The sequence below is a fragment of the Nyctereutes procyonoides genome, unplaced genomic scaffold (genome assembly GCF_905146905.1).
Source record: "Nyctereutes procyonoides isolate TBG_1078 unplaced genomic scaffold, NYPRO_anot_genome, whole genome shotgun sequence".
Lineage (NCBI taxonomy): Eukaryota > Metazoa > Chordata > Mammalia > Carnivora > Canidae > Nyctereutes > Nyctereutes procyonoides.
In genome coordinates, this window is record NW_026575140.1 from 12,740,674 (window position 1) to 12,767,463 (window position 26,790).

General features: G+C 54.2%; 2 protein-coding genes across 5 annotated transcripts in view; one reads left to right on the forward strand and one right to left on the reverse strand.

Moving 5' to 3' along the window:
* Nucleotides 1-8,722: 8,722 nt before the first annotated feature.
* LOC129496609 (pyruvate dehydrogenase phosphatase regulatory subunit, mitochondrial-like) lies at nt 8,723-23,241 on the forward strand. Of its 2 annotated transcripts, none has more exons than XM_055304742.1 (5): nt 8,723-8,922; nt 16,254-16,539; nt 17,692-17,825; nt 20,088-20,279; nt 23,114-23,241. In XM_055304742.1, exons 2-4 carry the CDS (start codon nt 16,316-16,318, stop codon nt 20,183-20,185), a joined length of 456 nt encoding a protein of 151 aa, XP_055160717.1. In that variant the 5' UTR covers nt 8,723-8,922; nt 16,254-16,315; the 3' UTR covers nt 20,186-20,279; nt 23,114-23,241. The 2 variants fall into 2 exon arrangements, with proteins under 2 accessions (XP_055160717.1, XP_055160718.1); XM_055304743.1 differs by lacking the exon at nt 8,723-8,922 and adding an exon at nt 9,280-9,417.
* Nucleotides 21,275-26,790, reverse strand: part of LOC129496608 (pyruvate dehydrogenase phosphatase regulatory subunit, mitochondrial-like) — a 37,474-nt gene continuing 31,958 nt past the window's right edge. For all 3 annotated transcript variants that reach the window (XM_055304741.1, XM_055304739.1, XM_055304740.1), the window contains one exon: nt 21,275-25,751. In XM_055304741.1, coding sequence (XP_055160716.1) covers nt 25,347-25,751 — 405 coding nt within the window. In that variant the 3' untranslated portion in view covers nt 21,275-25,346. The remainder of the gene's footprint in view (nt 25,752-26,790) is intronic.

Genomic DNA, 26,790 nt, shown 5'->3' on the forward strand with positions numbered 1-26,790 from the left:
TCTTGGGGTGATAAAAAGTACTGAACCTGAATTATGGTGACAGTTCCACAAATGTATAAATAGGTTGGGAATCATTCCACTTTGGATATATGATGGATGAAATTCTTGGCATGTAAAATATATCCCCATAGAACTGTTTAAAAAAATCAGGGGCTTGTTGATTAGGCCTGATTGGCCTAATGGCCAATCTGATTGGCTCAGTTGGTTAGGCCTCAGACTCTTGATTTCAGCTCAGGTCATGACCTCAGGGTTGTGATATGAGGTCTGCCTCAGGCTCTCCACTGAGATTGGAGATTGCTTAGGATTCTCTCTCTCCATCTCCCTTAGTCCTCCCTGCTGCTGCTGCTCTCAGTCTCTCTCTAAAACAAATAAATACGTACATACATACACCAACCAACTAATCAACCAACAATAAACAGTGGGAAACACCAACTTCTTATTTTTTACTTTTTATTTTACTTTATTATTTTTTTAAAGATTTTATTTATTCATGAGACAGAGAGAGAGAGAGAGAGAGAGAGAGAGAAAGAGGCAGGCAGAGACACAGGCAGAGGGAGAAGCAGGCTCCATGCAGGGAGCCTGACGTGGGACTCGATCCCAGGTCTCCAAGATCACGCCCTGGGCCGAAAGCAGGCGCCCAACCACTGAGCCATCCAGGGATCCCCAACACCAACTTCTTTTATGAGTCCACCATTATATGGATACCAAAACCAGACAGAGATATCACAAGAAAAATATTTAGGGTAAAGAGTACCTATGTCTACCATTTACTTTGAAATGTATCAACAGCAAGATAGATAAATGAACGGGCGTAGGGATGACCAGATGAGCAAAGATGCTTAGTAAAATGGTAGAGTCTAGCTTTAGGTAATAGGGTGTTTACTGCAATTTTTAAAAAAGATTTTATTTATTCACTAGAGACACACACAGAGAGAGAGAGAGAGGCAGAGACACAGGCAGAGGGAGAAGCAGGCTCCATGCAGGGAGCCCGACATGGGACTCAATCCTGGGTCTCTAGGATCAGGCCCTGCGCTGAATGAAGGCGGTGCTAACCGCTGAGTCACCCCAGCTGCCTTGTTCACTGTAATTTTCTTTCAACTTTGCAAGCCTTTGAAATCTTGAACAATAAAATGGAGAAGGGGAATGAAATCATGGCACATGGCATGGCTCAGCAGCAAATATTTTTTATGAAGTCAAACAATGTAAATAATATTGACTTAGTCCAAAAGGGAAAAGAAAAACAAAGTTTAAACAGTAGATGGCAGGGCGCCTGGGTGGCTCAGTCTGTGGGGCACCCGCTTGATTTTGGCTCAGGTCATGGTCTGGGGTCATGAGATCAAGTCCTGCGTTAGGCTCCATGCTCACCATGGAGTCGGCTGGAGATTCTCTCTCCCCCTGTCCCTCCACTCCTCGCCCCCCCACCTCACTAAAAATAAATTTAAAAATCATTTAAAAAATATAGGTGAGGCAGCCTGGGTGGCTCAGTGGTTTAGCGCTGCCTTCGGCCCAGGGCGTGATCCTGGAGACCCGGGATCGAGTCCCATGACGGGCTCCCTGCGTGAAGCCTGCTTCTCCCTCTGCCTGTCTCTGCCTCTCTCTATCTCTATGTCTATCATGAATAAATAAATAAAATATTTAAAAAGATAAAATAAAAATATAGGTGGCAAGGGGGGGGAAGGAGTATGTGTGTGGTGTGAGAGCTACATCATGGTCTAAGTCAGGGGAGGATTTCTGAACTTAGAGTCTGAGAAACAGCAGTATAAGGGTGGGTGAGGAGATGGACTTAGCACCAGAAGAAAGAGCTGCGAGAGTTGGCCGAGAATCCCAAGGGTGGGCTTGGTCGGGGAACTGCTGTTTACCATCATCAGCCTTGTAGTTTTGCTTGACTTAAAAACTAGTATCCGCATTATTTTGATAAAAAATAAACATAAGGGATCCCTGGGTGGCGCAGCGGTTTGGCGCCTGCCTTTGGCCCAGGGCGCGATCCTGGAGACCCAGGATCGAATCCCATATCGGGCTCCCGGTGCATGGAGCCTGCTTCTCCCTCTGCCTGTGTCTCTGCCTCTCTCTCTCTCTCTCTCTCTCTCTCTCTCTGTGACTATCATAAAATAAAATAAAATTAAAAAAAAATAAAAATAAACATAAAATTAAAAAATTCAGTCACCAAAAGCGTATACTTAAGCTCTTAGAAAAAGAGTAAGACCCAAGGCCTTTGCATGGTTGGGGTGGCAGGAGACCAGCGTTGCCCATGGCCGGCTCCCTTAGGCCAGGGCTGCTTCTCTGGGGAGGGCTCCTGGGTGCCGGAGGGGTCCCTCACCCTCCAGAGACCCCAGATCCTGCCTCTGCCTCGGCTGGAGCGGTGGGGCTTGCAGTGGGCAGGAGCCTGAGGCTGCATCCCCCTCTCTTGTCCCTCTTGGTTCCTGGCAGGTTCCTCTCCCATCCCGCCTGGGGGAGGCAAGCAGGTCCCAGCCAGGCAAAGGGAATTTTACATTTGGGACGAGGTGTGGCACCAGGTCATAAGGAGAGTCTGTGCCTAACGCCTGCTGAGGAGAGTACAGGGACCTCACGTTTACAAAGCATTCTGAGAGAAAAAGGTGGAGCCTACAACAGGCAGGTGTGTCGTCAGGCCCAGACCTCTGCACTAAGTAGGTTTGGAAAGGAGAATGGGCACTTGCTTTTGTTCCTTTGTTTTTGGTTTTCTTTTTAGGTTATTGGAGAGAGAGAGGAGGGAGGGAGGGAGAGCAAGCATGAGCAGGGGAGTGGGGCACAGGGAGAGGGTGAAGCAGATTCCCTGCTGAGCAGGGATCACAATGGAGGGCTCCATCCCAGGACTCTGGGATCATGGCCTGAGCCAAAGACAGATGCTCAACCACTGAGCCACCCAGGTGCCCCGGGGTCATGCTTTCCCATGCTCCATGCTTGTTGCCACTGGGATGTCCCTCCCACGATGCTGCCGAATTTCCATTTGAGAAGCTGCAGGAGCAGGAGAGGCTGTCACAAGTGGGGCGTCTCTGTCACAAGTGGGGCATCTCTGCTGTGGTGAGACTCTGGCCAGGAGCCCCCGTGTTGACACTCCCCTCTGTGGCCAGGGGTCCCAGCTGCCTTTGTTCCTCAAGACTGGAGGGAATCGGTCCCTCGCGGTCCTGGGCTGGGGAGAATAGACGCAGAGCTTCCCTGGGAGGCTGCTGTGAGGTTCCAAGCCGGAGCCTGTAGGAGCGGAGCTGGGCATCCAAGGACGAAGGTCTCCAGAGGGGAAGGAATGCTGCCCCGAGACTACCCTTGAACTGGAGATCTCGGCATCAACTACTCCTTGGGGTCCCCACCCCGCCTGCCTGCCTGCCTGCAGGTTTCAGACCTGCCAGCCCCCACGGTCGGGTGAGCCAAATCTTTAGATAAATCTCTCTATATATACACATCCTATAGAACCCGGTCTCTTTCCCGATAGTCTCTATCGGTGACGGGTGACTACTACACACGTGGCTCAGGAAAGGTACCGTCCCAGGGTCATACACCAAGGGTGAGGCGGTGCGGGCATTCGGACCCAGGCCAGGTCAGCTCCAAAGTCATGTTCTTCACCAAACAGGACAATGGCCCTTTCACCTTGGACGATGAGGCTCCGAGTCAGATGACGCCCCAGATCCAAGTGTCTGAGGGTCCCTAACTCCACGGAGCCTCCCCAGGGGAGCACAGCGGGAGGAATGGGCATGTCCCTCTTTCGAAGGCTGCACAAAGGAGCCTCTCCGCTGCGTCCAGCCCGCCCCCGCCCAAGGGACAGGGGCCGCATGGGTTAGCACCTCTCAGGGGGAGGTTTGATTAGACTGATTTGAGTTTCTGGTTCATCCAGACCACCTGCACTCCAGATGTAGGCCCCAGAGGCCCCAGGAAACGTGAATTCGTAGGTCACAGCGCGCCACCTACTGGTCACACAGAGGGCCAAGGGCAGAAACCAAATGCCCGCTGTTCTCTGAGGCCAGGATATTATCCCCGTTTTACAGATTGGCAAATAGAACTTTTGCTCGCACTTTCCCCCATTCGTTCCATCATCTGTTAGATGCCAGGCACGATACTAGGTGTTGGGGGCTCAGAGAAGCCAGTTCCTCGGAGGGACTGTTAGAACGAGTCGGGGAGAAAGGCAAAGAGAGAGGTGGAAGGAGTAGAGCGGGCACCCCCGAGGGATCCAGGTGTCCTGGGAAGGAAAGGCTCCACCGACGACAGGCTGGTGATGGTGTGCCGAGGTTCAGAAATTCTGGAGGGGTGCCAAGCTGAGTGGAAGGGCCGTGAGGGTCCATTTGATTCTAAATTCAGAATTCTTTCCCAAACACAGAAGGGCAGGTGCCAGGAAGGGCAGCTTAGCGAGCAAATGAGGGGTTTGGCTGAGTGTGGCTTGAGAGCAAGATACAAGACAAGATGAGCTGCGCACAGGGGCTAAATGGGGCAGGATTCGGGCCGGAGGGTCACTCGCCGTTGGGCCCCAGGGCCACCATGAACCCTGCTCTGCACACCAAAGAGTGTGAACGGTCTCCCCAACAACAGGGAGTCAGGTGTATGTGCTAAGTCAGCCAGCGAGTAAAATGATTGGACGTGGTGGGAAAGATAATCCTGCAGAGCGAGGATGGGGTGACACGAGAAGCAGGGACATCTTCTCAGAGATGGTCACCAAAGCAAGGGATGCTGGCAAAGCAGAGGCCAGAAGAGACGAGAGATACGGGGACACAGACTTGGTTGTGTGGCCGATGAGCTAGAGGTTCAGGGAGCAGTGAGCGGAGCCACCAGATGGCTCCCTGGTTCTTAGCTCGGTCCACCGTTTGTGGAAGCGAAATAAGAGTAGATGTGCGAGACAAGACGATGAGGGTGCTCGTGACGTGTCAGCCTACGGGATCCCCGCATGGAGCTGCTGGAACGTCGGCGAGGTGAGCCGGATAAAGACCAGTGAGTCCAAGCTGCAGCGAGTAGAGAATTCCTCAAGGGGATGGGGACCGGTGGCATCAATCCGACACGCCTACACTGGCAGAGACCCTCCATTTGCTGCAAGAGGTGGCCCACAAACCAGCCCAAGACCTGCTGCCTTGCACAAGCATTTCGTCTCAGGCTTACGGGCCCGCAGGGGACTGCGGTTAGGCCGGGCAGCGGCTTCAGGCTGTGGGTCAGTGCACTCGGCTTCAGGTCGAGGTCAGATCTGTTTCCCGCGTCTCTCATCCTGCGTGACCCTCCACGACACGGTGGCTACACAGGGCGCACCGTCTTCTGATCAAGAGCAGCCCCCAGCAGGGCTAATGAGCATGCACGAGCATGCACAGTTCGCTTAAGGCCTCGCTGCAGACCCGCACACCGTGGCTGCTGCCTGTCTTTTTTTTTTTTTTTAATTTTTATTTATTTATGTATGATAGTCACAGAGAGAGAGAGGCAGAGACACAGGCAGAGGGAGAAGCAGGCTCCATGCACCGGGAGCCCGACGTGGGATTTGATCCCGGGTCTCCAGGATCGCGCCCTGGGCCAAAGGCAGGCGCCAAACCGCTGCGCCACCCAGGGATCCCGGCTGCCTGTCTTTTAAAGAAAGGTCTCAGCGTGGCTGGAGCCAACCAAGCTCACAGGACGAGAGCTAGACTCCAGCACGTCCGTGCACTGCCGGGGCACCTGGCAGAGGAACGAGGAGCCGCGGATGCCCACGGACCACAGCCAGTGGAGCTCCTCGCTGGTACAGGCCGTGCTCTGTTCTGTCTCTCTGTCTGCAGCATTGGAGACCCAGCCACCCTGCCCCAAGTCCTCCTGGCCACATGCCTTATGCTACAGTGCAGAGACCTTTGGGTTCAGATAGACAACCTCGGCTCCGTTTCCTAGACCGTCACACAAGCCCCGCGATCTTGGAAAAGTCAGCTAACCTCTGAGTCTACATCATCTGCTAAAACCTCACCTCCTAAGACTGTCGTAAAGACCACATGGGATGATGTGTAAGAAAAACCTTGTCCTGCTTAGGAACCAGCAAAAATCCTTTCTAACCCACACACCTCTCAACAACTACCATTTGTCCTCCAGATTCTTTTTCATAAATATTTTATAGATTTTATTTATTTATTCACAAGAGACACAGAGACATAAACAGAGAGGCAGAGACACAGGCAGAGGGAGAAGCAGGCTCCATGCAGGGAGCCCGACGTGGGACTCGATCCCGGGTCTTCAGGGTCACACCCTGGGTGGAAGGCAGCGCTAAACCGCTGAGCCACCAGGGCTCCCCTCCAGATTCTTACACAGTTGTCATGCAGTGGTATCTAGACACAAGAGAAGTTCCTGGAAATCCCCTGGGAAGTAGTGATCAGACTTCCAGCCTTGCTGATTCCAGTTCGCTCAGAGGAGATTGCTTTAGGTGTCCCCGGGTGATTCTAAGGCGCCACCGCTGGCATCTACCACACGCTGAGCACTTAACTGGACTAGTTCACTGTTTTGTGGGTTAAAGGTTTGGGTGTGTGTCCTCATAGCCTTCAGAAGGAGGAAGGGAGGCTTTCTGTCTCCAGCCAAGCCACCATTGATGGAGGGTGATACGATGCCTGTGTGTGCTGTACCTCGGTGTCCAAATTCCGTTTCACACTCTGGTAACAGATGCAAATGGTCTTAGGTACAATGTTTATCCTTGTGATGGCAAATACATACATAAATCACTAGAGATGAAGAACATTTCCCAAGTGGACACGGCCAGAGTGATTAAAATGTGTGTTTATTCATTTACAAACCTAGTAGCAGGAAAAGAACATCTTAATTAAAATCGGCTTGATCGGGGATCCCTGGGTGGCGCAGCAGTTTGGCGCCTGCCTTTGGCCCAGGGCGCGATCCTGGAGACCCGGGATCGAATCCCACGTCGGGCTCCCGGTGCATGGAGTCTGCTTCTCCCTCTCCCTCTGCCTATGTCTCTGCGCCTCTCTCTCTCTCTCTATCATAAATAAATAAAAATTAAAAAAAAATAAAAAAAATCGGCCTGATCGAAACACAGGGCGCGATGTTCCCACTGCGTTCGTGGAGTCAGAAACGCTGGTCATTCTGGGTGCCTAAAGTCACAGGGCTGCTGAGAAAGACCCACGCGGGAAAGTGCCTTAAATGTCCTCGGGACCTCGCGCCGACCCTACAGGGGGGTAGAAAGGGGCTGAGGCAACTGCACATTTACTAATGTAAATAAGGAGTTACAGCCCTGTACCCTAATCACGATGGCATTTCCAGTATCCTAAGAGTAGACCGAGAACAAAGCGTTCACTGTGCTGCTAGAAACCCCTTGATTGAAACAAGCTGCAGAAAGGCCTTTGATCTGGGGACTGGAAGCTATGGGGTGAGGATGGGAACCCTCACAATGAGTGAAGTTACTTTGTTTTTGTCCTTCCTGTCTACACCCCCCAGGGGACATTCGGGGGGGGGGGGGCCCTAAGGCCTAAGGCCTGAGACCTCGGCTCCAGGTCTTGGTGTGCAAAGGAAATCCTGGCGCGGATCTTTTGAAACAGATGCTAAAAATACCCCCTCCCCACCCCTTGCAATCTCTGTCCCCGAGGGACAGAGAAGCAAGGCAGAGGGTTGCAAAGCTGAGTCCAAGTATCAGGAGAAGGTGCTATGAAGACACGTGTGATGGTCATGGGTTGAGGGAAGAGGGAAAGCCGAGCCGCCCGGCCGCTACTCGCTGCCGTCGCCAGCAGGGAATCCCCGCATCGACCCTCGCCGCGCGTCACCCTCCGCTCCGTGCGCACCGCACCGCGCGCTTCCTCCCAGTCCTCAGCCCACAAGCGGCACCGTCACGCCGCTCGGCCGCGAACCTGCGAGGCTTCCTCCCCAAACTGCCGCGTCTGGCCATCGGGCCTGGCTCCCCAGGAATACACCTCGGATGGGCTCGTCTACCTGCTCTTCTCCGGGGCAGTCGGGCGGCCCCAACTCTCAGCCCTTGGCTAGAATGCTGAATCGTTTCTCCAGCCCCGAGTCTCCGGGCTCAGCAGCCAGAACTCGGGCGCCGCGTCGTGCGAGTGAAGCGGCGCTCCGCGGGGAGCCACGTCTGCACTCGCGGGCGGCCCGGAGCCCCGCGGCCCGCGCTGGCCCGCCCCTCCCTGGCGCGGGCGCCTCGGCCGAAAGGGGCCACAGGGACGCCGGGGGCCTGCGCGGGGCCGGGGCTCGGATCCCACGGGCGGGAAAGGAGGACGAGGCGCCGCCGGCACGGGCCGCCGTAGCCTGAGCACGCTGCCCACTCGGGGGCGGACTGCACGCCGCGCCGGGCCGGGCCGGGCTCCGAGCGCCGGGGAGCCCGCCCGGCCCACGACTGCGGTGCTGCGGAGGGAGGGCCGGGCCTGCAACCGGCGGGAACGGCCGCGCCCCGACAGAGCCTCGCCCGGGAGGCGCCGAGCGCCCGCGGGTCCCGCGCGCCCTTCTGCGGGGCGGCAGCGGCAGCGCGCCCGAGGGCAGGGCGAGGCCCCGCGCTCCCGGCTCCCCCGCAGGGCGAGCGGCCCACGGCGGACGTCCCGGCTCCGCCCGTCGGGGTCAAGCGGGCCGGCGGCCCGGGCCGCAGCCCCCGCCCCCGCCCCCACTCCCAGCCCCGAGCCCGCGCCCCAGCCAGCCCGACCCGCGCCGCGGCCCAGCGCGGCCCAGAGCCCCGGGGCGGGGCCTCGCGAGACCCAAACAAGCCCCACGTGGCAGGGGCGGGGCCGCCTCGGGGACGTCACGGCGCGCGCGTGCGCGGCAGCGCCGGCCAGGCGCCGGCGTACCCTTGCTGGGGGCCGTAAAGCGCGGAAGGTCGCGGTCCCGGGCTTCCCCGGAACTTTTTACTCCCTCCGCCCCGCCCCCTTCGCTGCCTCCTCGGCCCCGGTTCTGGCTCCGGGACCGCTCCCGGCAACTGCTGTGGCTGCTGCCCCGCTGCCGCCGGGGCTTGTGCTGCGGCCCGCGGAGCCCGCCGGGGCCCGTGAGGTGAGGACACGGCGGCGGGGCCGCTCCGGCCTCCGCTCCGCGCGCGTCTCAGCGGCCCCCTTTCCGCTCCGGGCTCCCGGCGGGGGGGGTCCCGGCCGCCCCCGGGTCGCGTCGCGTCGCTTGCGCCAGCTCGCCTCGGCCTCGGGCGTCCGGGCCGACAGGGGTCCGCCCCGTTTCTCCCGTCCGGCCCGGCGTCCCGGGCCTGGGGAACCCGTGCCCGGCTGCCCCGGGCCTGCGCAGCGGCTCCTCCGGGCGTCCGCGGCGACCTCGCCGGGGCCCCCGGCCTCGGGTTGCGCGGCCCCTCGCGCGGACGAGGCGGGTCTCGCCGGGGCTGTCTCCCCTGCGGGTGCAGTCGCTTCCCTTCCCGCCTGGAGACGCGCGCCCCGCCGGTGCTTCCCGGATCGGCGGACGGCTGCGTTACCGGGAGAAGCGTAGGCCGGGCAGGGAGCTGTGTTGGCGACGCGTGACCACTCGGGGCCGACGTGAAGGACACAGGTCAGCGCCGGGACCTTCGAGTGCACTTGCCGGGGCGTGGAAGCCTGACGTCCGGGGGAGGGGAGCCGGGCCACGGGGCACACTTTGCCGGCGCGGGGCATTTGCGTTAAGTTCCTAAACTTGCCTGCTCACCTGGGGGCACTTGTTGAGGACTACACGCCGGGACCAGTAGCGTCGGGCTCTCCAGAGACGTGCCAGGTGGCTCTGAGGCTGAGGCAGGTGGGGGGAATGTTGATCGACCCCCACTCCCCGGGCCCCCTGGTCCCCAGCGGCCCGTTCGCACACACGCCGTGACCACGCAGAGGAACGACTCAGAGGGCCTCGGAGCTGTCCTCTCGCCCTCGCTGGTGTGCGCGGACGTGAGCGTACCTAGTCCCCATACGGAGGTTGCTGGGCAGGTGTTTTTCTTCTTAGTAGAAAACATTGTGGGGTCATCTTAGTTTTAAAAAGGTGTAGTGTAGGGATCCCTGGGTGGCGCAGCGGTTTGGCGCCTGCCTTTGGCCCAGGGCGCGGTCGTGGAGACCCGGGATCGAGTCCCACGTCGGGCTCCCGGTGCATGGAGCCTGCTTCTCCCTCTGCCTGTGTCTCTGCCTCTCTCTCTCCCTCCCTCTCTCTGTGACTATCATAAATTAAAAAACAAACAAAAAAAAAAAGGTGTAGTGTATTTTGGGGGTGTCTGGCTTGTTCAGTCGGAAGAGCACGTGTCTCTTGCTCGTTAGTTGGAGTGGTGTAGAGGTTACTTAAATAGGACCTAAGGTAGGTGCGCGCCCGCACACAAACGTCCCTAAAAGGTGCTGTAAACCCGGTAGCACCTTTTATTTCTCTGTCTTTGCCATCTTCAGTTTCTTCTCTACTGGCTTTTTCCCGCCTCTGCTTGCAAGCTTTGCTTTGGTTTTGCTGCCAAACCTACAGGGACACTCTGGTGCCTTCCTTCTTTGTTTATCCACTTAAAATCCTCTTTTGTTCTTGTTTGTCCTCACCACTTCGGTGACTCTCTGAAGGTCACGATGCACACGAGGTCACGAATCCTCTCCTCGGTTCTTATCACCAGAGGCTTTTTAACATAGTTTCTTCCATCTGGAACCTCATTTGTCATCATGCTGCTTCTGGGACTTTTGCAGTTCCTTTTATCCTGCCAGGGGGTGTGCCTGGTGGTTCTGTCCTCACAACTACCCTTTCTTTATTCATCTGATCTTATTTGAAAGGTAGCAGGGAGGAACGTTCTAGGGTAGTTCTGTGGTGCCGGCCTGGCAAGGTTTGACTCCTGGCTCTGCCACTCACTGGCCTTCGAGAATCATGGATGCGGTACTTCTCTGTGTCTCAGCTTCCGGGAGTGTAGAAAAGAAGTTCTGATACCTGCCTCCTAGGATTGTGAGGCTTGAGTCAGCTGTACACACGAAGCAGCATCTAGCAAGCCGATGGTAACTGCCTATGAAAATAGTACCATTTTCTTTTTAAAAACGCTTTCACGTGATTTAGATATCCCGTCAAATCTGAGGGCCTGGCCTTGAGACCTCCGAGTCCTCATTGAGCTTTTTCCCCTGTCGTGCATTCTCTGTCCATTCATCAACGTGTATTTCCTGGGTGCCTACCCTGAATGCTGGGAAAATCATGATATAATTGGTCTGGGCTCCCAGAGAGCTCCATTACAATAGGAGCTAGAAAGTACCACTTACTGGGTGCTTCTTAGGTGCCAGTCGCCGTGTTGTTCCTTATTGTCGGATGGAGTGTCTGTAGCAGGTGTGCGAGGTAGGTAGTCCTAGCTCACTTTCTGGATGAGGAGCCCAAAGGCCAGGAACGGTCTGACTTGCTGAAAGTCCTAGAGCCAATGAGAGGTGGGGGAGGTTTTCAGACCCACTGCTGTCTGCCTCAGGAGCCTGCGTGGCCAGCTGGGTTGTCGCGCTGCTTCCCTGAGTGGCGAACAGACCACGAGAGAGCCCGGAAAGCTCTGTGCTGGGAGAAGTGCAGGTGATAGGGGAGAATGTGGAGGCGTCACCCGCCTGAGCACTGGGGGAGAGGAGGTCTGATCCGGTGTCAAACAGGCTGAGAGCTGAGGGGATGACCTTCGTTTGAGGGTCGGGGGGAGTGGCAGGAACTAGACTACTTGGTTAGAGGAACAGTGTGCCCAGAATCCTGTCCCGTTTGAGGAATTGATTACAAGTAGTTCAGTCTGGGGGGGGGAGAGAGAGAGAGAGAGACCGACCGACCAGAGACGACAAGTGAGCCAGATGGTGAAGCATCCTGCACTTCCTGTTAAGGAGATGGCCTTTTCCTGAGGACATCAGAGGGTCATTGAAGAGTTTGAAGCAAGGGCGTGAAGCAAGATTTTCACTTGAGAAGACCAGCTCAGAGTCCTGTCAGGATTGTGGGGGGTGGGGAGGAGAACGGTGGGCAGCAGCCCCGTCAGGAAGCTTCTGCAGTAATCTGAGCAGGGGCGGCGGCCTGTACTCTAGCTGCGGTGGGGATGAGAGAAGTGTAGCGTGTGGAAGCCTTGCTCCTTGCTGGCGGGCCGCGTGGAGGAGATGAGAACCCTTGGTATTACCCAGGGTTCCCGTATATGGTGTCGCTGGGGACGCAGGAGTGGAGCAGGTTTGGAGATTGAGGAGGATGGGTGTCCCTGTTGGATGTGCTCAGTTTGACCTCCGGGAACCCAAGTGGACACGGCCGGGGTTCAACTAGAGGCGGGGCCACGCGTCACGGTAGGCGGTGAAGTCACCCTGGAGAGTAGCGGACCGAGGGGAGAGGCTACTCCTGGAGCACCCCGAGGGACATGGAGTCGGAAGGTCGGGCGGGGGAGAGAGGCCGGCGAAGACGTGACCGGGGGGCAGGGGCAGTAGGAGTCCGAATAAAACGGGGCAAGAGGGTGTGAGTAGCAGGAGCAATAGGCGCTATGGAGTGCTGCGGACAGGATGCGAGGTGAGGCCCGTGGCCCCGGAAGTTGGCAGCATGAGCAGTCTTGGGGAGAGCCGTGTTCCTGGCTGGGCGGGACAGAAGCCCAGCCGCTTTGGGTTCAGGACAGACTGGAAAGGGGGAAAGTGACAATAATACATGAAGCCCTTTCCTTAATGTATTTGTCAAGTGGATTATCACATGATCTCATTCATTTGTGGAGTGTAGGGAACAAAACAGAGGATCATAGGGAAAGAGAGGAAAAAATAAAGATGAAATCAGAGAGGGAGACAAACCATAAGAGAGGCTGAATCGTGGGAAACAAACTGAGGGTCGCTAGAGGGGAGAGAGGTTGGGGGACGGGGCCGCTGGGTGATGGGCATTAAGGAGGACATGTGATGAGCGCTGGGTGTTCTATAAGACTGATGAGAATCGCTGGCTTCTATCTCTGAAACCAATAAGCAGTACATGTTAACTCATTGAACTTGAATTAAAAAAACAAAAACAGAAACAACATTTGTCGAGTGAAAAGACGGGTTGTGAGATCACATTAAGACTCAGTTCTGGCATGACCTCCGGCCACTGCAATCACTAAGGAGTAAGGAAAGGTCACAAGACAGGGGGGGACACTCAGGTGGACATCTGGATAGCTCATTGGGACTGGTCGTTTTCTATGAAGGGAAAGCGCTTTTTTTTTTTTTTTTTTTAAGATTTTCTTTATTTATTTGACAGAGAGAGAGCGAGCACACAAGCAGGGGCAGCAGCACAGGGAGAGGGAGCAGTGGGATCCCCACCGAGCAGGGAGCCTGATGTGGGGCTCAATCCCAGGACCCCGGGATCATGACCTGAGCCAAAGGCAGATGCTTAACCGACTGAGCCACTCCTGTGCCCCTTAAGATTTTATTTATTTATTTGAGGGACAGAGTGCATGCCTGTGAGCAGAAGGGGCAGAGGGAGAGAGAGAATCCCGCTGTGGGGCTCGATTCCACGACACCCAGACCGTGACCTGGGCCAAAACCCAGAGTCGGACGCTCAACTGACTGAGCCACCCAGGTGCCCTGACGGGAAATCATAATCTCCAGTGTGTGTGTGTGTGTGTGTGTGTGTGTGTGTGTGTGTGTGTGTTTGCCAAGACCACAATTTTTATAATTCAGAATTTTTAAAATTAAAAAGCATTCTTCGAAGACCGTTACGGAGCTTTTGTTCCATTTCTGAAATTGGTTGGGAGGACTCAAGCATATGAAAACGCTGAGGGTCAGAGGGAACCCCGAAGGTACGTGGAAGAGGAGCTGGCTTGACAAAGCTGGGCTCAGGGGAAGGAGGGAGAGGTTTCTGGGGGACTTGTGCGGGCGTGAACTTTTGACCCTCTGAGGGAAGGAGAGATGGTTGTTAGATGGTTAGAGATGCAAGTGGGATGATGGGTAGAGTTTCAGGGGGGGGAGATGAGATGGGTTATGTGCATGGGAGGAAGGAGGAAAGGAGGCCGGGTCTGAGGTTGGGAGAGGAACAGCGTGGTGGGTTCAGATCTGCCTGTGGCCGAACCCTTGGTGGCCCGGGGCTAGGTAGGGGTGCCTGCTGGCCAGAGCCAGGAAGGAGCAGGGTTCTCTGAGCGGAGGAGAAGGAGGATGCCCGCCTTCCCTCCTGAGGGTGAGCGCGGTGGGCCGGGGCTGGCCCTGTGGCGCCTTCTGTTTGAGACAGCTGGACAGGGGTGGGGGTGGGGGTGGGGGTGGGGGTGGTGTGAGGCCTGGTGACTGCCTCAGGGTAGCCCAGTAATCAGCCCTGGTTGGATGGGGTTTGTCTCGGGACCCGAGTGGGCCTGCTTGGTCTCCTTCTGAGATCCTGTGTGGTGGACGGGCACCCGGGCCTTGGCCTTGGGCTAGTTGGGCTGTTCGGGGCCCACCGTGGGTCCCGGCCTGGGAGTGGCATGCTGCTGGGCACCCTGCGTGCCAGGGCTCTGCTCTGGAGTCTCTGTTTTCCCAAGCTCGGTGACCCTGCCATCTCCAGGCAGGTCTGACTACAGTTTCTGGAACTTTGGACAGGCCTCCGTTTTGCCGGGAGAACAGTTCTCCCCGGTGGCCCGATCCTGTACCCTCTCCTTTCTCTGCCTTACAGTGTTGATTGTCTCATAGACACGTGGGCAGGGTCCCAGCCTGTGACACCCGAGGGTGCGTGAGAAGCCCACCTCGCCTGACCCTCCCCTGCTTCTGGGAAGAGGCCTGATGGACCTTGAGTCCCCAGCCCGGGGCCTGTGCAGACCCGGGGCCCACCGTCCCTCACGGTGGCTTTGGGTCCCCTCTCTCTCTCTTTTCTCTTCCAGGACCTCATTCTTTGTCCCCACCTCTCCTTCTTCCTCACCCCTGCCCTTCCCACCAGCAGTGAAACAGCGTCCACGGCCTGAGCCTTTATCAGCAAAGAGTCTTGCTCTGCTCCCGTTCTTTCCTGCTTCTGGCTGGTTTTTCTGCTCCCTTCAGAGCAGGATGTGAAGGAGCAGTTTGCGCTCCCTCACCTCCTCACTCTGGAGCTTGCCCTGTCCGCATTTCATCCCGAGCACTCTCCTGCGAAGGTTGTTCTTTTTGAGGACATCAGGGGCCTCTGTTGTCAAGTCCCAGTGGAACTAGGCCATCTTGCTGCACCCCTGGGCACCCCCAGTAGTGAACCGCTTCCTGAAACCCTTTTCTCTCTTGGCTTCCGTGACCCTCTGCCCAGTTCTCTTTCTGCTTCGCAGCGGCTCCTTCTCCATCTCTTGAACCCCTCGTGTTTGTCTGGACGCTCTGTGAGTCTGCCCGGTACTTTGCTTCTCTTTCCAAGCTGTATCTGCTGGGGAGCTTCAGGGTTCTTCTTGTTGCCCGGCATGACGGGTCTCCAGATACCCCATGTGGTCCCCAAGCTTCAGGCCTGGATGTCTAGCTGCTGCTTGGCCTTCCCACGCGGAAGCCCGCGAGGCAACCTGCCTTGACACCTCAGAGGGGGACGTTTGCTTGTCTGCGCACGCGTACCTGTGCCCTCCTCGGCCTCCCTCCCCAACCCTGGTCCTTCACACCGTAGTCCCTGGCACCAGTTACTTAACCCAGAAACCCCGCCGCCGTCCTTGTTTCTCCCCTCGCCCCATTTTAACATCCCGTTTGTCGAGTTCTGTTGTTTCACCTCGAAAATAATCCAGTCGTGGCTCTGACTTCACCGCCACCGTCCTGCTGGGAGCCCCCGGGCCCTCCCCCTAGAACTGCGCGGTAGCCTCCTAGCCCTGCTTTCCCTCCGGTCGTGGAGTCCGCTCCCGCCCTGGAGCCTGACTGATCTTGGACAAGCATATCCGGTCATGCCATTCTCTGCTTTGGTATCTTCCTCTGCACTCGGAGCAAAACCCCCGCTCGTCACGATGGCGTCCAAGCGCCGTGTGTCGTTGCTTTCTGCCTGCCTCTCCAGCCTCGGCTTGGGTCATGTCCGCCTCGCTCATGGTGCTGTGGGCCCACCGGCCTCCCTTCTGTGCCCGGACTCCTCGGGGTCGGCCTCACCTCAGGGCCTTGGCACGTGCGTGTGCCTCTGTCTGGGAGACCATACAGCTGGTTCTTGTTCACCGTCAGGTGGCTTTTCCAAGGTCACCTTCTCCCGAGCACCCTGTCTTACAGGTGCCTTCAGTTATTCCAGCACATTGGCCTCGGTCCTCGGTTTATGTGTGTAGGGGCCGCCCCCGCCGTCGGCACCCTCTCCCACACTCACCCCCCCCCCCCCCCCGCCGCCTCTGTGTCTCTGACGAAAGTTGCATAGAGGCGAGGACCTCCTCCCTGTTGTCCACTGCTGGGTGTACAGCTAGTGAAGCGTCTGGAAGTGCGCAGATACCTCAGACACGCGCCGAAAGCACGATTGTCTTCCTTTGTTGCTTCTTTTCGTTTCCCCATTAATCCCGTGCGTTGAGTACAGCGGGATAAGATCTGGTTGCTCTCTCCATCTAGTGTGAATGCCGGGGATCTCCCTAGGCGGGTGAGAGCACGTCTCCCAGCCGCCGACGGACGTGATGTACCACCGGTTGCTGTCGGTGGTCCGAAGACAAAGGACCGGCCGAGGATGGCAGAACTGGTCGTCGGGGAGAAGCGGCGCGTCTGCTGCCGAGGCGCATTCTGTCGCCCTGCCTGCCCAGGCGCAGGTCGTCATCTGCGGCGGGGGAATCATGGGCACATCCGTGGCCTATCACCTCTCCAAGATGGGGTGGAAGGATATTGTCCTTTTGGAGCAGGGCAGGTAAGGACCTGAGGGCACGCGGCTCGGGGCTCCCCTCACCCCCCCCCCCCCACGTTGTCCTGCCAGTAGCTAACCTGACTGATGATTGGCGCTAAGTAGCCTGAGAAGAACCACAGAGAGCGAGATCTCCTGTCCGCGGTTTCGGAGTACGTGATACCCCCATTTTCTGGCTTTGGGAGAGGTGGCAGGTTCTGACTCGCCAAGTATCCAGATAGGGTGTGTTTCATTTCAGGGTCACGGCACGCCATGCCATACCCTCTTGTCCTCTTTGTTGTTGTCACACAGCAACAGAAACCCTCAAAAGCCTCCTCTGTGAGCCCGAATGAAATCGGCTACGTCCCGCCTGATTTCTGTTCCCTTTTGTCCTCGAATCTGCTTCTTTTAGAGCCACGGTAGATTTACAGGACAAATGGGAAGGCGGTGCGGCGCTCCCGTATGCCTCAGCCCCGTGCGCACCTCGGTGAACATCTGAGGCTGGGATCGCCGTTGAATATAACGAGTCAGTGTGGATGCCTTTTTATTAACTGAAGTTCATACTTTGTCCCAAGTTGTTTCACTCTTCCCCTAATGCCCCTCTTCTGTTCTATTGCCTACCAGAAATTGGATGACCTTTAACCCGTCTGTTGTATTTATTTCTGAATAGGCAATACATTTACACGATTCAGATTGAAAAGTGTAAAAGAGTGTACAGGGAAAAGTCTGCCTCCCATCCCTGACTTCTAGCTGGAAGTTCCCCTCGCTGGAGGCAAGTTAAGTTCCTTGTGTATCGTTCCAGATAGTCCCCATGTACATGAGCAAATCTGTATGGGTCAGTTTGTATATGTGTGCCTGGGTATTTGTTTTATTATTTTTTTCTCTTTTTTTATACGAGTTAGTAGCATACCTCAAACAGTGTCGCCCCGCCCTTGCTTTTTCATTAGGATTGTTCCATAGTGTTGCATAAAAGCTTCCTCTCATTCCTTTTTTAATGGCTGTGTAGAGCGTCCCAGGGTAGAGGGGAACTCCAGACTGTTCGATCCCGCTCATGTCGGTGGATATGTAGGTTGCTTCCATCTTTCGATATTACAGACAATGCCGTAATGAGGATCTTTGAACTAGTTGTGCTCACAGGTGTGGGAGTCTACCTAATAGTGTCCTGGATGCCTCCTGCAGGCTGGCTGCTGGCTCTACGAGGTTCTGTGCTGGCATCCTGAGCACCGCCAGGCACTTGTCCATCGAGCAGAAGATGGCAGACTATTCCAACAAACTCTACCAGCAGTTAGAGCAAGAAACGGGCATCCAGACAGGTAAGCAGGTAGTCCCCCGCTTACCGGTCTGCCTGTGCCCAGAGTCTGGCACTCAGTACTTGACGTGGCCCGACACCACGTTTGCCTGGAGATTCGGTGGTTAAGGCCTGTGCGTGAGCCTGGGCTCTGCCGCTCACTGTGGTCTTACTTTGGGCAAGTCTGTTAGCGTGTTGAGCTGTCTCCGGCACCCTGCCCATCAGTCGAGGGCATTCTGTCCTCATCCCAGATACTGCCCAGAGCCTGTAGTTCTTAGGATCTTGAGGGTTTCCTGGCCCATTTCCTATTCTTTCATTCCCTGGAGCACATACAGTAAGTGGCCACGTTTGGCTCCTGAACGAAGAAGCCGAGGAAGTACTTCCGTTTCGGTGCCTGATGGTGAAATCGTGGTGTTTCACCAGTTGCTCTTAAGGCTGCTTCTGACTAAGAAGCTTAAACGTAGGTTACTCCTTTATGTGTGTCATTAAGGGAAAGGAAACCCAGGGAATCGTGAGCTAAGTAGGACTGGAGCAAGTAGAATGGGAAGGCCCAGCCACAGGATGGTCCCGCACGATCTCAAGTTAGGAGCCTGTCTGTCAGCGTGTGTCAGGGGATGGATTGGCCGGAAGCCCAGGGTCGAGCCGAGCATCGTGGCTGATGAGAAACTGTTTGGTGGCCACGGGAATTGTCCTGAGGGAGTAGCAGGGCCTGGTGATGAAATTCAGGATGCTCGTCTACATCAGCATTGCTCTTTTGAAGACCTGCATGATTCAGATCACAGATAATTCTAGACCCCATCCTGACAAGGAACAGTAAAGCGGCTCGGCTCTGCCATGTGACCCCAGCGTAAGCACAGTTTGTGGTTTCCTTTGCTGGCCGACTTAGAAATTATGTGACCCGTGATAGAGTTTTCATTGGGAAGGTGAGATTTGAATTATTAGTAAGTTTGATGACGGACTGAGGCTTTGTGGCATTTCCCTTTCGTATGATTCATACTCTGGTGAAGTGTAACGTTGTCCGTAGATCCTAGATTAAGACCCGATGTCTAGGGACTGGCATCGGGTAGGTGTGTTAGTGGGGAGAGGAGCTAGAGGAGGGGAGGGAAGAGGCCCTACGCCGTTGAGCACATAAGCGGAGCTCCCAGGCTGGCCCTGAGAGTGGGCGCCTCACTTGCCTCGCCCTGGTCCCCACCCGGTAGATGGGCCTGACTTGGCCAGGCTTCCTTTTGAGAGGCAAGGCCTCTGGGTGCAGATAGTAAAAGTAGTTCCTGCTGCTTCACCACCTCTGGCTTTTGTTAGGGTTGCTGCCTACTACACGCAGGACAGGTGGGAGGGAGTCCCTTTGGGTTAGATTTAATTTGATGGCAACAGGTACTCGCGTCGGGTATTAAGCAGAGTTTGAGTCAGAAGGGGGTCCACATAAGGGGCCCTGAGCTGGAACTGCTGACTTCGGGTGCCCTGGTTCGGTCCCTGGTGCTTTGCCAAGCCTTGCATTGTTTACCAAGCCCAGCCTGCGTGCTAGAGGGACAGGGGTCCTAGGCCTCTCTTCCAAAGGTAAGTTAGTCTCACTTCAGGTCTGGGTCACCGTCAGGAGCCCCGTATTGGGGCTGGTGTCTCTTTGATGCTGGTGGGCAGTGAGAGAGGTGGGGGCGGGGGCGGGCTCTGGGGATCATCCTCCATCTGTCACGCCCATTGCAGTTCAGCAGTGGTGCGGTGAAAGGGGACGTGGGGTCCCCCGCTGGAGAATTGTGTTACCTGGCAGGATGCGCAGGTTGCGCTGCATGGATTGCTGCCAGCCAGTGGACTGCTTTTGAGACATTGTGAAGTCAAGTGACCTATGTACAGCCTGGATTTCCCGATACTACATGCTAATCCTCAGAGGACGGTGCATTGAAGTGACATGTGTGATTGGTACCTAAATATCCTGACCCCCAGTCCTTCATCCAGATCTGGTTGCCCACACGGATCTTGTCTCTCCAAAGTTACGTGTCGTTTTGTTGACGCTGTTTATTTAACTGTGTATCATACAGTCTTTGTACTACCTTTTGTATTGGGGATTGTCTTTCTGCTATATGTGTTTATTTCTTGTTTCCTCAAAGACAGAAATCCTCAGAGGATGGTGCATTAAGTGACCTATGTGCTTTCTGGTCAAAGCCTATTTGGCTCTTCTGAGAAAAGCCTCTTTCAGGTGATTTTTCTCTTGGAAAGAGAGCAGCAAAGTCTAAGGAATGGAAAGTTTCTGAATTCTCCAAAGTGAGGACCATGTTTGGGTTTGTTTCTGGTTTAGAGCCCCTGCTGAGTTCCCTCCTGCGGCGCATGCCTGAAATGGACACTCTGGAGATCATGAAGTTGGTGAACTGCCCGAGACCTTCACCCCAGACATGAGGTGCATCCTGGGCGAGTCTCCTTTGGTGCAGGGCTACTTTGTCCTGGCAGGAATGAACTCTGCTGGCATCTCCTTTGGTGGAGGGGCTGGGAGGTAAGTGTTCCTGCTGACACTCTGCTGGTGGGGCTGCTTCCTTCCTAGAGTTACTTGTTCCTGATGTTGTGTGTAATGTCCAGGCGTAACCTGGTATGTTAATGAGGAGGTACACCTAATTTGAGAGTTGTCCATTTCAAAGTAGTCACTGTGGGTGTTCCAGAAATGTCATTGTGCAAAGTGTTTGGGAATTCCTCTTTTGAAATTGGTCTCAGAGACTATGGGATATACTTTTGTACTCAATATTGGTCATTTAGTCATCTGGTTATTTAAGATGTAAGATTTGGAAGACAAATTGATGAGATTGTTATAGACACATTATTCTATCTACTGATTCATGCATGTAGTTTCTCAAAAAAAATAGCTGAGTAAATAAAGTCCAGTGACTGAATTTGTTAGATCCATATAGTGAAAGATCACTGGTGCTTCTCTCCCTTTTCTTCCCTCCCTGCTGTGTGAACAAGAATATGGAGAGTCTGTTTTGCACCCCACTGTGGGCTCTTATATAAGGGGTGATATGTGCAGTCCAGCTTCTTACTATGAAATCAGCTGTCAGGCAGGAGGGGTGGTCAGATACAGCGACAGCGATAGCCTCAGGATGATCGTCACAGGCTCTGTCTGGTCTGCTACACCTGCGTGGAGGTTACTTAATGCCCCTATATTCCCTTGGTTTCCACATGGTTTTCTTAGTCTTTAACAGGATAAATGGATTTATGGAAAGTGTTTACCCCTTGTGATGGCAAATACAGGTAATTGAGGTACTAGAGATGAGGAACATTTCACCGGGCAGCCCCAGTGGCACAGTAGTTTAGTGCCACCTGCAGCTCAGGGTGTGATCCTGGAGACCTGGGATCGAGTCCCACGTTGGGCTCCCTGCATGGAGCCTGCTTTTCCCTCTGCCTGTGTCTCTACCTCTTTCTCTCTCGGTGTCTCTCATGAATAAATAAATAAAATATTAAAAAAAAAAAAGATTTCACATGTGGATACAGCCAGAGTAATTAAAATGTCTATTTATTCATTTACAAACTTAGTGACATGGAAATCTGAATTGGAATCTGGCTTGATAGAAACACAGTGTACAATGTTAATACGGCATTCGTGGAGGCAGAAATGCTCAGTCACCCCAGATACCTAAAGTCACCAGAGCTCTTAAGAAAAATCCCATCCCCTAAAGCGCCTCAGATTATCTTCAGCACCACAAGCTGACACTACATGTGTAGAGAGGGGCTGAGCGGACCGCACATTTACAAACATAAAGGAGTTACAGCCCTGTACAATAATTATAATGGCATTTCTTAAAGTGGTAACTGTGCTGCTAGAAACCCCTTGAATGGAAGAAGCCTCAGAAACTTTCTACCCCACACCTGTTGGTCTAGGGAACGGAGGTTATGGTGCAGTGGATGGGAGCCCTCAGATTGGAGTTTCTTTTCGACCTTCCTGTCTACACCCCACCATGGGACATTCTGGGGTAAGGCACGAGAACCGGGCTAGGAGAGAGGTGCTCCGATCTCCAGTTCTTGGTGTACACAGGAAATCTGGCACAGATCTTTTGAAACGGATATTAAAAATACCCTCCCTACCCTCTTCTAATTTCTGTCCTTGAGAGACAGGACACCAAGAAGGCAGAAAAGGGTTGTGAAGGGCAAAATAGGTACATCTAAATGAGAAAGCAAGCCCACGAAGAAATGCGTTCTCTAAGGGACGTAGATTCTTTACTCAGAGAAGTCAAGAATATTATACAATGAATAACTGATGTTTAGTGGACAAAGAGAAGGCAAACACATAGAAAAATATTTCATTCTCTTGAAAAATAGTGCATTTGTAGTGATGAGGGACTGCAAATGCAAGCCCCATACAGGTGACAGGGAGCCTCACAACTCAGCACCTTAAAGTGAATGAGGCTGAGGTGGGGGTTGCTGGAGAGGCGCTGCCGGCAGGCCCAGAGCCCGCTCCCAGCCCCAGCAGCGCATGGCTAGTGCGTAACACTCCTGTGTCCTCCACCTTCACGTGTCCTCCACGGTTCCCACCCCTCTGCTGTGTGCTCCCGAGTCCTTGTGCCTGCAGAGGACAGTTCTTGACTCCTGAAAATCTTCCCTTTATCATGCTGATCAAAGCTGCTTAAATCAAGTTGGGGAGGGAGGCAGGTGCAGAGGGGGTGCACAAAAAGAAATGAAAACAGTAGAAAGTTCTTCAGTATTAAGCACTAGTGACCAAGCCTCCACCTTGGATGTAAGGAGATCCTTACTAGTTATACTGGCCAAGCAGCTACAAAGAAAATTCAACCTGCTAGCACACCCTGAAAGTGTGCCAGTGCAGTTCTACCAGGACACAGCCTTCCAGGGGCAGAACCAAGACTACAGGTTATGCAAGATTCCCTTTTATCTCCCTTAGGTTCTCAGAGGAGGGGGAAGACTCACTCAGATGCCAGCATGTGTGTCAGGCAGAGGATGAACAGAGCAGGGTGGTAGGTGAGCTCTTCAGTGAAGCAAAACCACCTTCCAAAAGCTGCTGTCATTCCTGCTACATCCGTGCTGGTGGTAGGGTAATGTCTCAGGTACACTCAGAGGCAAGGTAATGGAACTGCTGGTCTGTACAAGAAGGTAAAATCCCGGAACAGGACTTCTGGTGAGAAGCCAAGTGACCAGGCTCCCCTCCTGCAGAAATGGGACAACTGAGATTAATCCCCGAGCTTCATGGTCTCTGGGTCCCTGGCTTGAATGGCAGCTCTTGTATTAGGGGGTACAGCCCCCACCACGGCAGAGCACTAGAAATGTAGTGGGAATTGTTTGGTTCTCTTTACTGTCGCAGGTCCTGCCTACGCTTTGTGTTTCTAGGTTCAAAAGGAAAAGAGCAGAACCCTTGCCTGAAGAGAGCACAAGAGGGGACCATGGATCATTTCAGAGAGAAAAAGGACCAGCAACCTGAAACCAGAGTCCTGCTGACAATTCTCAGGAATCCAAATCCCACAAATCTCTAGGAAGAGATGAGCGGTCACACAAGGTAAATGTGTGTGTCACACAAGGCCCAGCACACGTGGCCCTGCTGCCCCAGGAATGACAATGTTCTGACCGTCAGCTCTGCTGGAGACAGGAGAGTCACCCTCTTCAGTGTTAGGACCAAAGAGAGAAACTACCAGATTCATATTGTCAATACCTGAATTAACCGAAAGAGATTTCAAGAGTGAGTTTTAAGGAGCTAAAAGCAAAGTGTGTATGTCAGGGCACTAAAGTGATGCCTCAGAAAATTAACATCTCGCCAGAGTCTTAAAAGTGTGACCCCTATTTATGGACAAGATGTAACTTACACATAAGTCTAGAATGGTCTTTTAGATTCAACCCCAAATATTTACGAGGAGGAGTGTGGTGCGGAGCATGGGATACCTTCAGTGCCTCATTGCCTGTTTCCATCTTCCTTGGTCAGTGAGGCCCCGGTGCCTGGTTCCTGCTCATCACAACGGCTGCCCTCTGCTCTCCAGCGGGGCCGCACCTCTCCCCTTCGCTACTCCCTACCTCAAGGAGCATCGCTCAGCAAACAGACCTCTACCTACCTACTCCCTTAATAAATCAACTAAAGCCTTTCTTTAAAAAGCGGACACGGCTGTCAATGATCAAGTAGGGATTGTCTGGCTGGGGAGTGTAGAAGGAATCTCTCTGATGAAGTGGGTAAACTGATCCCAAGAAATGCCACAGACAGACACACCTGAGAACTGTAAGCTGCTCAAAAAACAAAAGGCCCTTGTTTAGGATACTTAAAGATCTCTCAGAGCTAATGCTTCTAAGGTACCAAGACAACAGTTTAAAATCAGTAACAGCAAAGGCTGGGTAGTGGTCTGTGATGGTCTCTCACCCCTTAGGAAACAGACCCCGTCTAAAAGTGTGGAGGGCCTTCTCGTACCCCTACCCCCACCCCCACACTTTTCCCATTGGAGACCCAGACTGTGGGCTAGCTGGCCACCCCATTCACAATATATACCCTCCACACTCAGAATCCTCTGCACAAAAAAAAAAAAAAAAAAAAAATCCTCTGCACACTCAGGTGGGCCACCTCTGTGTGGACATGTCTGTTCTGGGCCAGAGGAAACAAAACTCGGGAGGCCAGCAGCTCTCCTGAACTCAGCACAGCCAGCAAGGTTTGGTTCCTCCCCAGTACAGTACTAGTTGCTGAGCGAGCCAGCTGGCTACAATGGGCCAGGCGAGGGAGGACAGACCAAGTCGCATGTGCTTGGGGAAGAGGGGGGGGTCAGGCTGGGGCGACAGCATAGAGCAGCAGCAGCAGCATTCTAGCAGCAGAAAACCACCTCAGGGCCATCTTCTGAGATCAGACCCATTCAGCTGGGAAAAGCAACACAAAAGGCAACATGGTTTTCCCTTTTAAACACTGGCTTCTTTACAGAGGCCTCCAACCCTCTGAGAAATGAGTGAGACATGAAAATTTTAGGCAGGGGGCCCTGGCCTGACAGTCTAGTAACTGGGTCGGTAGGGAGGCCAGGAGGGAGCCAGATTAACCATTGACTACAGACCAGGTAACGTCCATGTGGCGCCTCTCGTGAGTGAGGTAGATGGTCATCCTCTTGCCAGAGGTATCAGGGTGCCAACCCACGGCACGATGGAAGAGAATGATCTGCCCGGCTCAACGGCACAGGCTTTTGCCCAGGGCCGACTGAAACCCACAGCAACCCTCCAAAACAAACAGGTTACTCCGAGGCAAGGTGGCCTCACGGAGCTGGACTCTTGCCCTGAGGCCTGCACACCACCAGCCTCCCTGGCTTCGAAACACAGCAGGAGAAATCAGACTGCCATGGTTACCTATTTCCAAAGTGGAGTTTGCGCCTGTCCTGCCTGTCAGGCTTCGTGTCACCATGGGGCTGGGGGGAGGGGGGGAGAGCCCAGAGTGGCATCAGATGGAGACTGCAGAAGGGATAAGGGAAGGGGGAAGGAGGAGAGAGGTTGCAAAGCAAAAGATTTAAAAGCTGGTAGGTTAAAGATCCCATCAAGGAGCTGAGAGCGGGACCAGGAGGAGGAGGGGCCCTGCAGTAGGGGGCAGGCGGGCAAGCAAGACTGGCGGCCATTACTTCCCGTGCAAGTCACTCAGCTCCACGTCATCCTTTCGGCGCTTGTGGGTGAAGAGTGAGGTGACTGGGTAGAGCTTGGCCTTGGCCTGAAACCGGTGTCCTGCGATGTCAATCTCATATTCTCCCCGGTTGATGAAATCTGCTGTCACCACCTGTTCTTCTCCAGTGTCCTCGGAAAAGTTGTGCACAAAGCCCAGGCAGACGTGGCGCTCCAGGGTGTAGCTGTAGGCGCTGCTGGTAGTCTTGCCCGCGTACTGCCCGTTGCGGTAAATGGGCTCTCCCCACCAGGGCCAGAGGTCCAGGTCTGTGTCGTGATCGTCCAGGATGAACATGGTGAGGCGTTTGTACACTCCGTTCTGCTTCTGCTGCAGCAGGGCATCTCGGCCCATGAAATCCATCCCCTAGGAGAGAAGGGCAAGGCTGAGACGGGATGGACAAGCCGCGTGGCCTGAGAGCAGCCAGGGGCAGGGGCCCCCGGTGTTACAGCGCCAAGCCCCGCTCCCAGGCTTCCCACGTGAAGAACTGCGTTCGCCATGTAAAAGATCTCCTCAGAGGACTTCTGTAACACAGGCACACATTTTATAAACCGATTTCAACCACAAGACCACATAGGAAAAAAAAGAAGAAAAATCAAAAATACTTGTCAGATCTTAGAAAAATGTTTATATATACGCACACACACACACATATAATCTAAACAAAAAGCCCATGCATAGGTATCAATGTCACTATATATGTTTGCATGTACAGGAAACCTGAGCAGGACAGAAACTGAGTGATCATGATCAAATGGTGATTTTTAATTTTCTTGATACTTTTCCCTATCTTCCAAAATTAGTGTAGATTACTTTTTTTTTTTATCAGAAAAAGACTGTAGATCTACTGTACGATAGGCAAGGATTGCTAAGATATTAAGTTTAAAAAAACAAGGTGTGATGAAGCAAGCATGTGGAATCCTCCAGCTAGGCGGAGGGGAGTGCATGCTGTGTGTTTGCACTGCCCGGAGCACTCAAAGAGACACGCTACGCTGGTGCTTCTGCGGAAGCTCGCAGTGCAGTTCAGTGGGGTTCAGAGGTGGGAAAGAGACCTGCCATTCCTATCCTCTTGACCTATGACTTTTTTAATGGTGTATTTACTTTAAAAAGAAACAAAATATGAGGCAAGTGAATATAAGATGAGTAATTTGTACAAATACCCGTGCATGTTAATGGAAAAACTTCCCTGAAAGCACTCAGTCTAAAGGAGAGCCAAGTGGGGCTCCTGGATGGCTCAGACAGGGAAGCACGCGACACTCGGTCTCGGGGTTGTACGAGGGAGGTGTGGGAAGCGCCAAGTGTTCACAGCCAGTTTTCATATCAGGACGGACATGTTTTTTATTCTAAGGGCATCCTCACTGGCCTCGTCCACCCAAGGCCATCCCTGGGCCTTCCACGTTTCCTG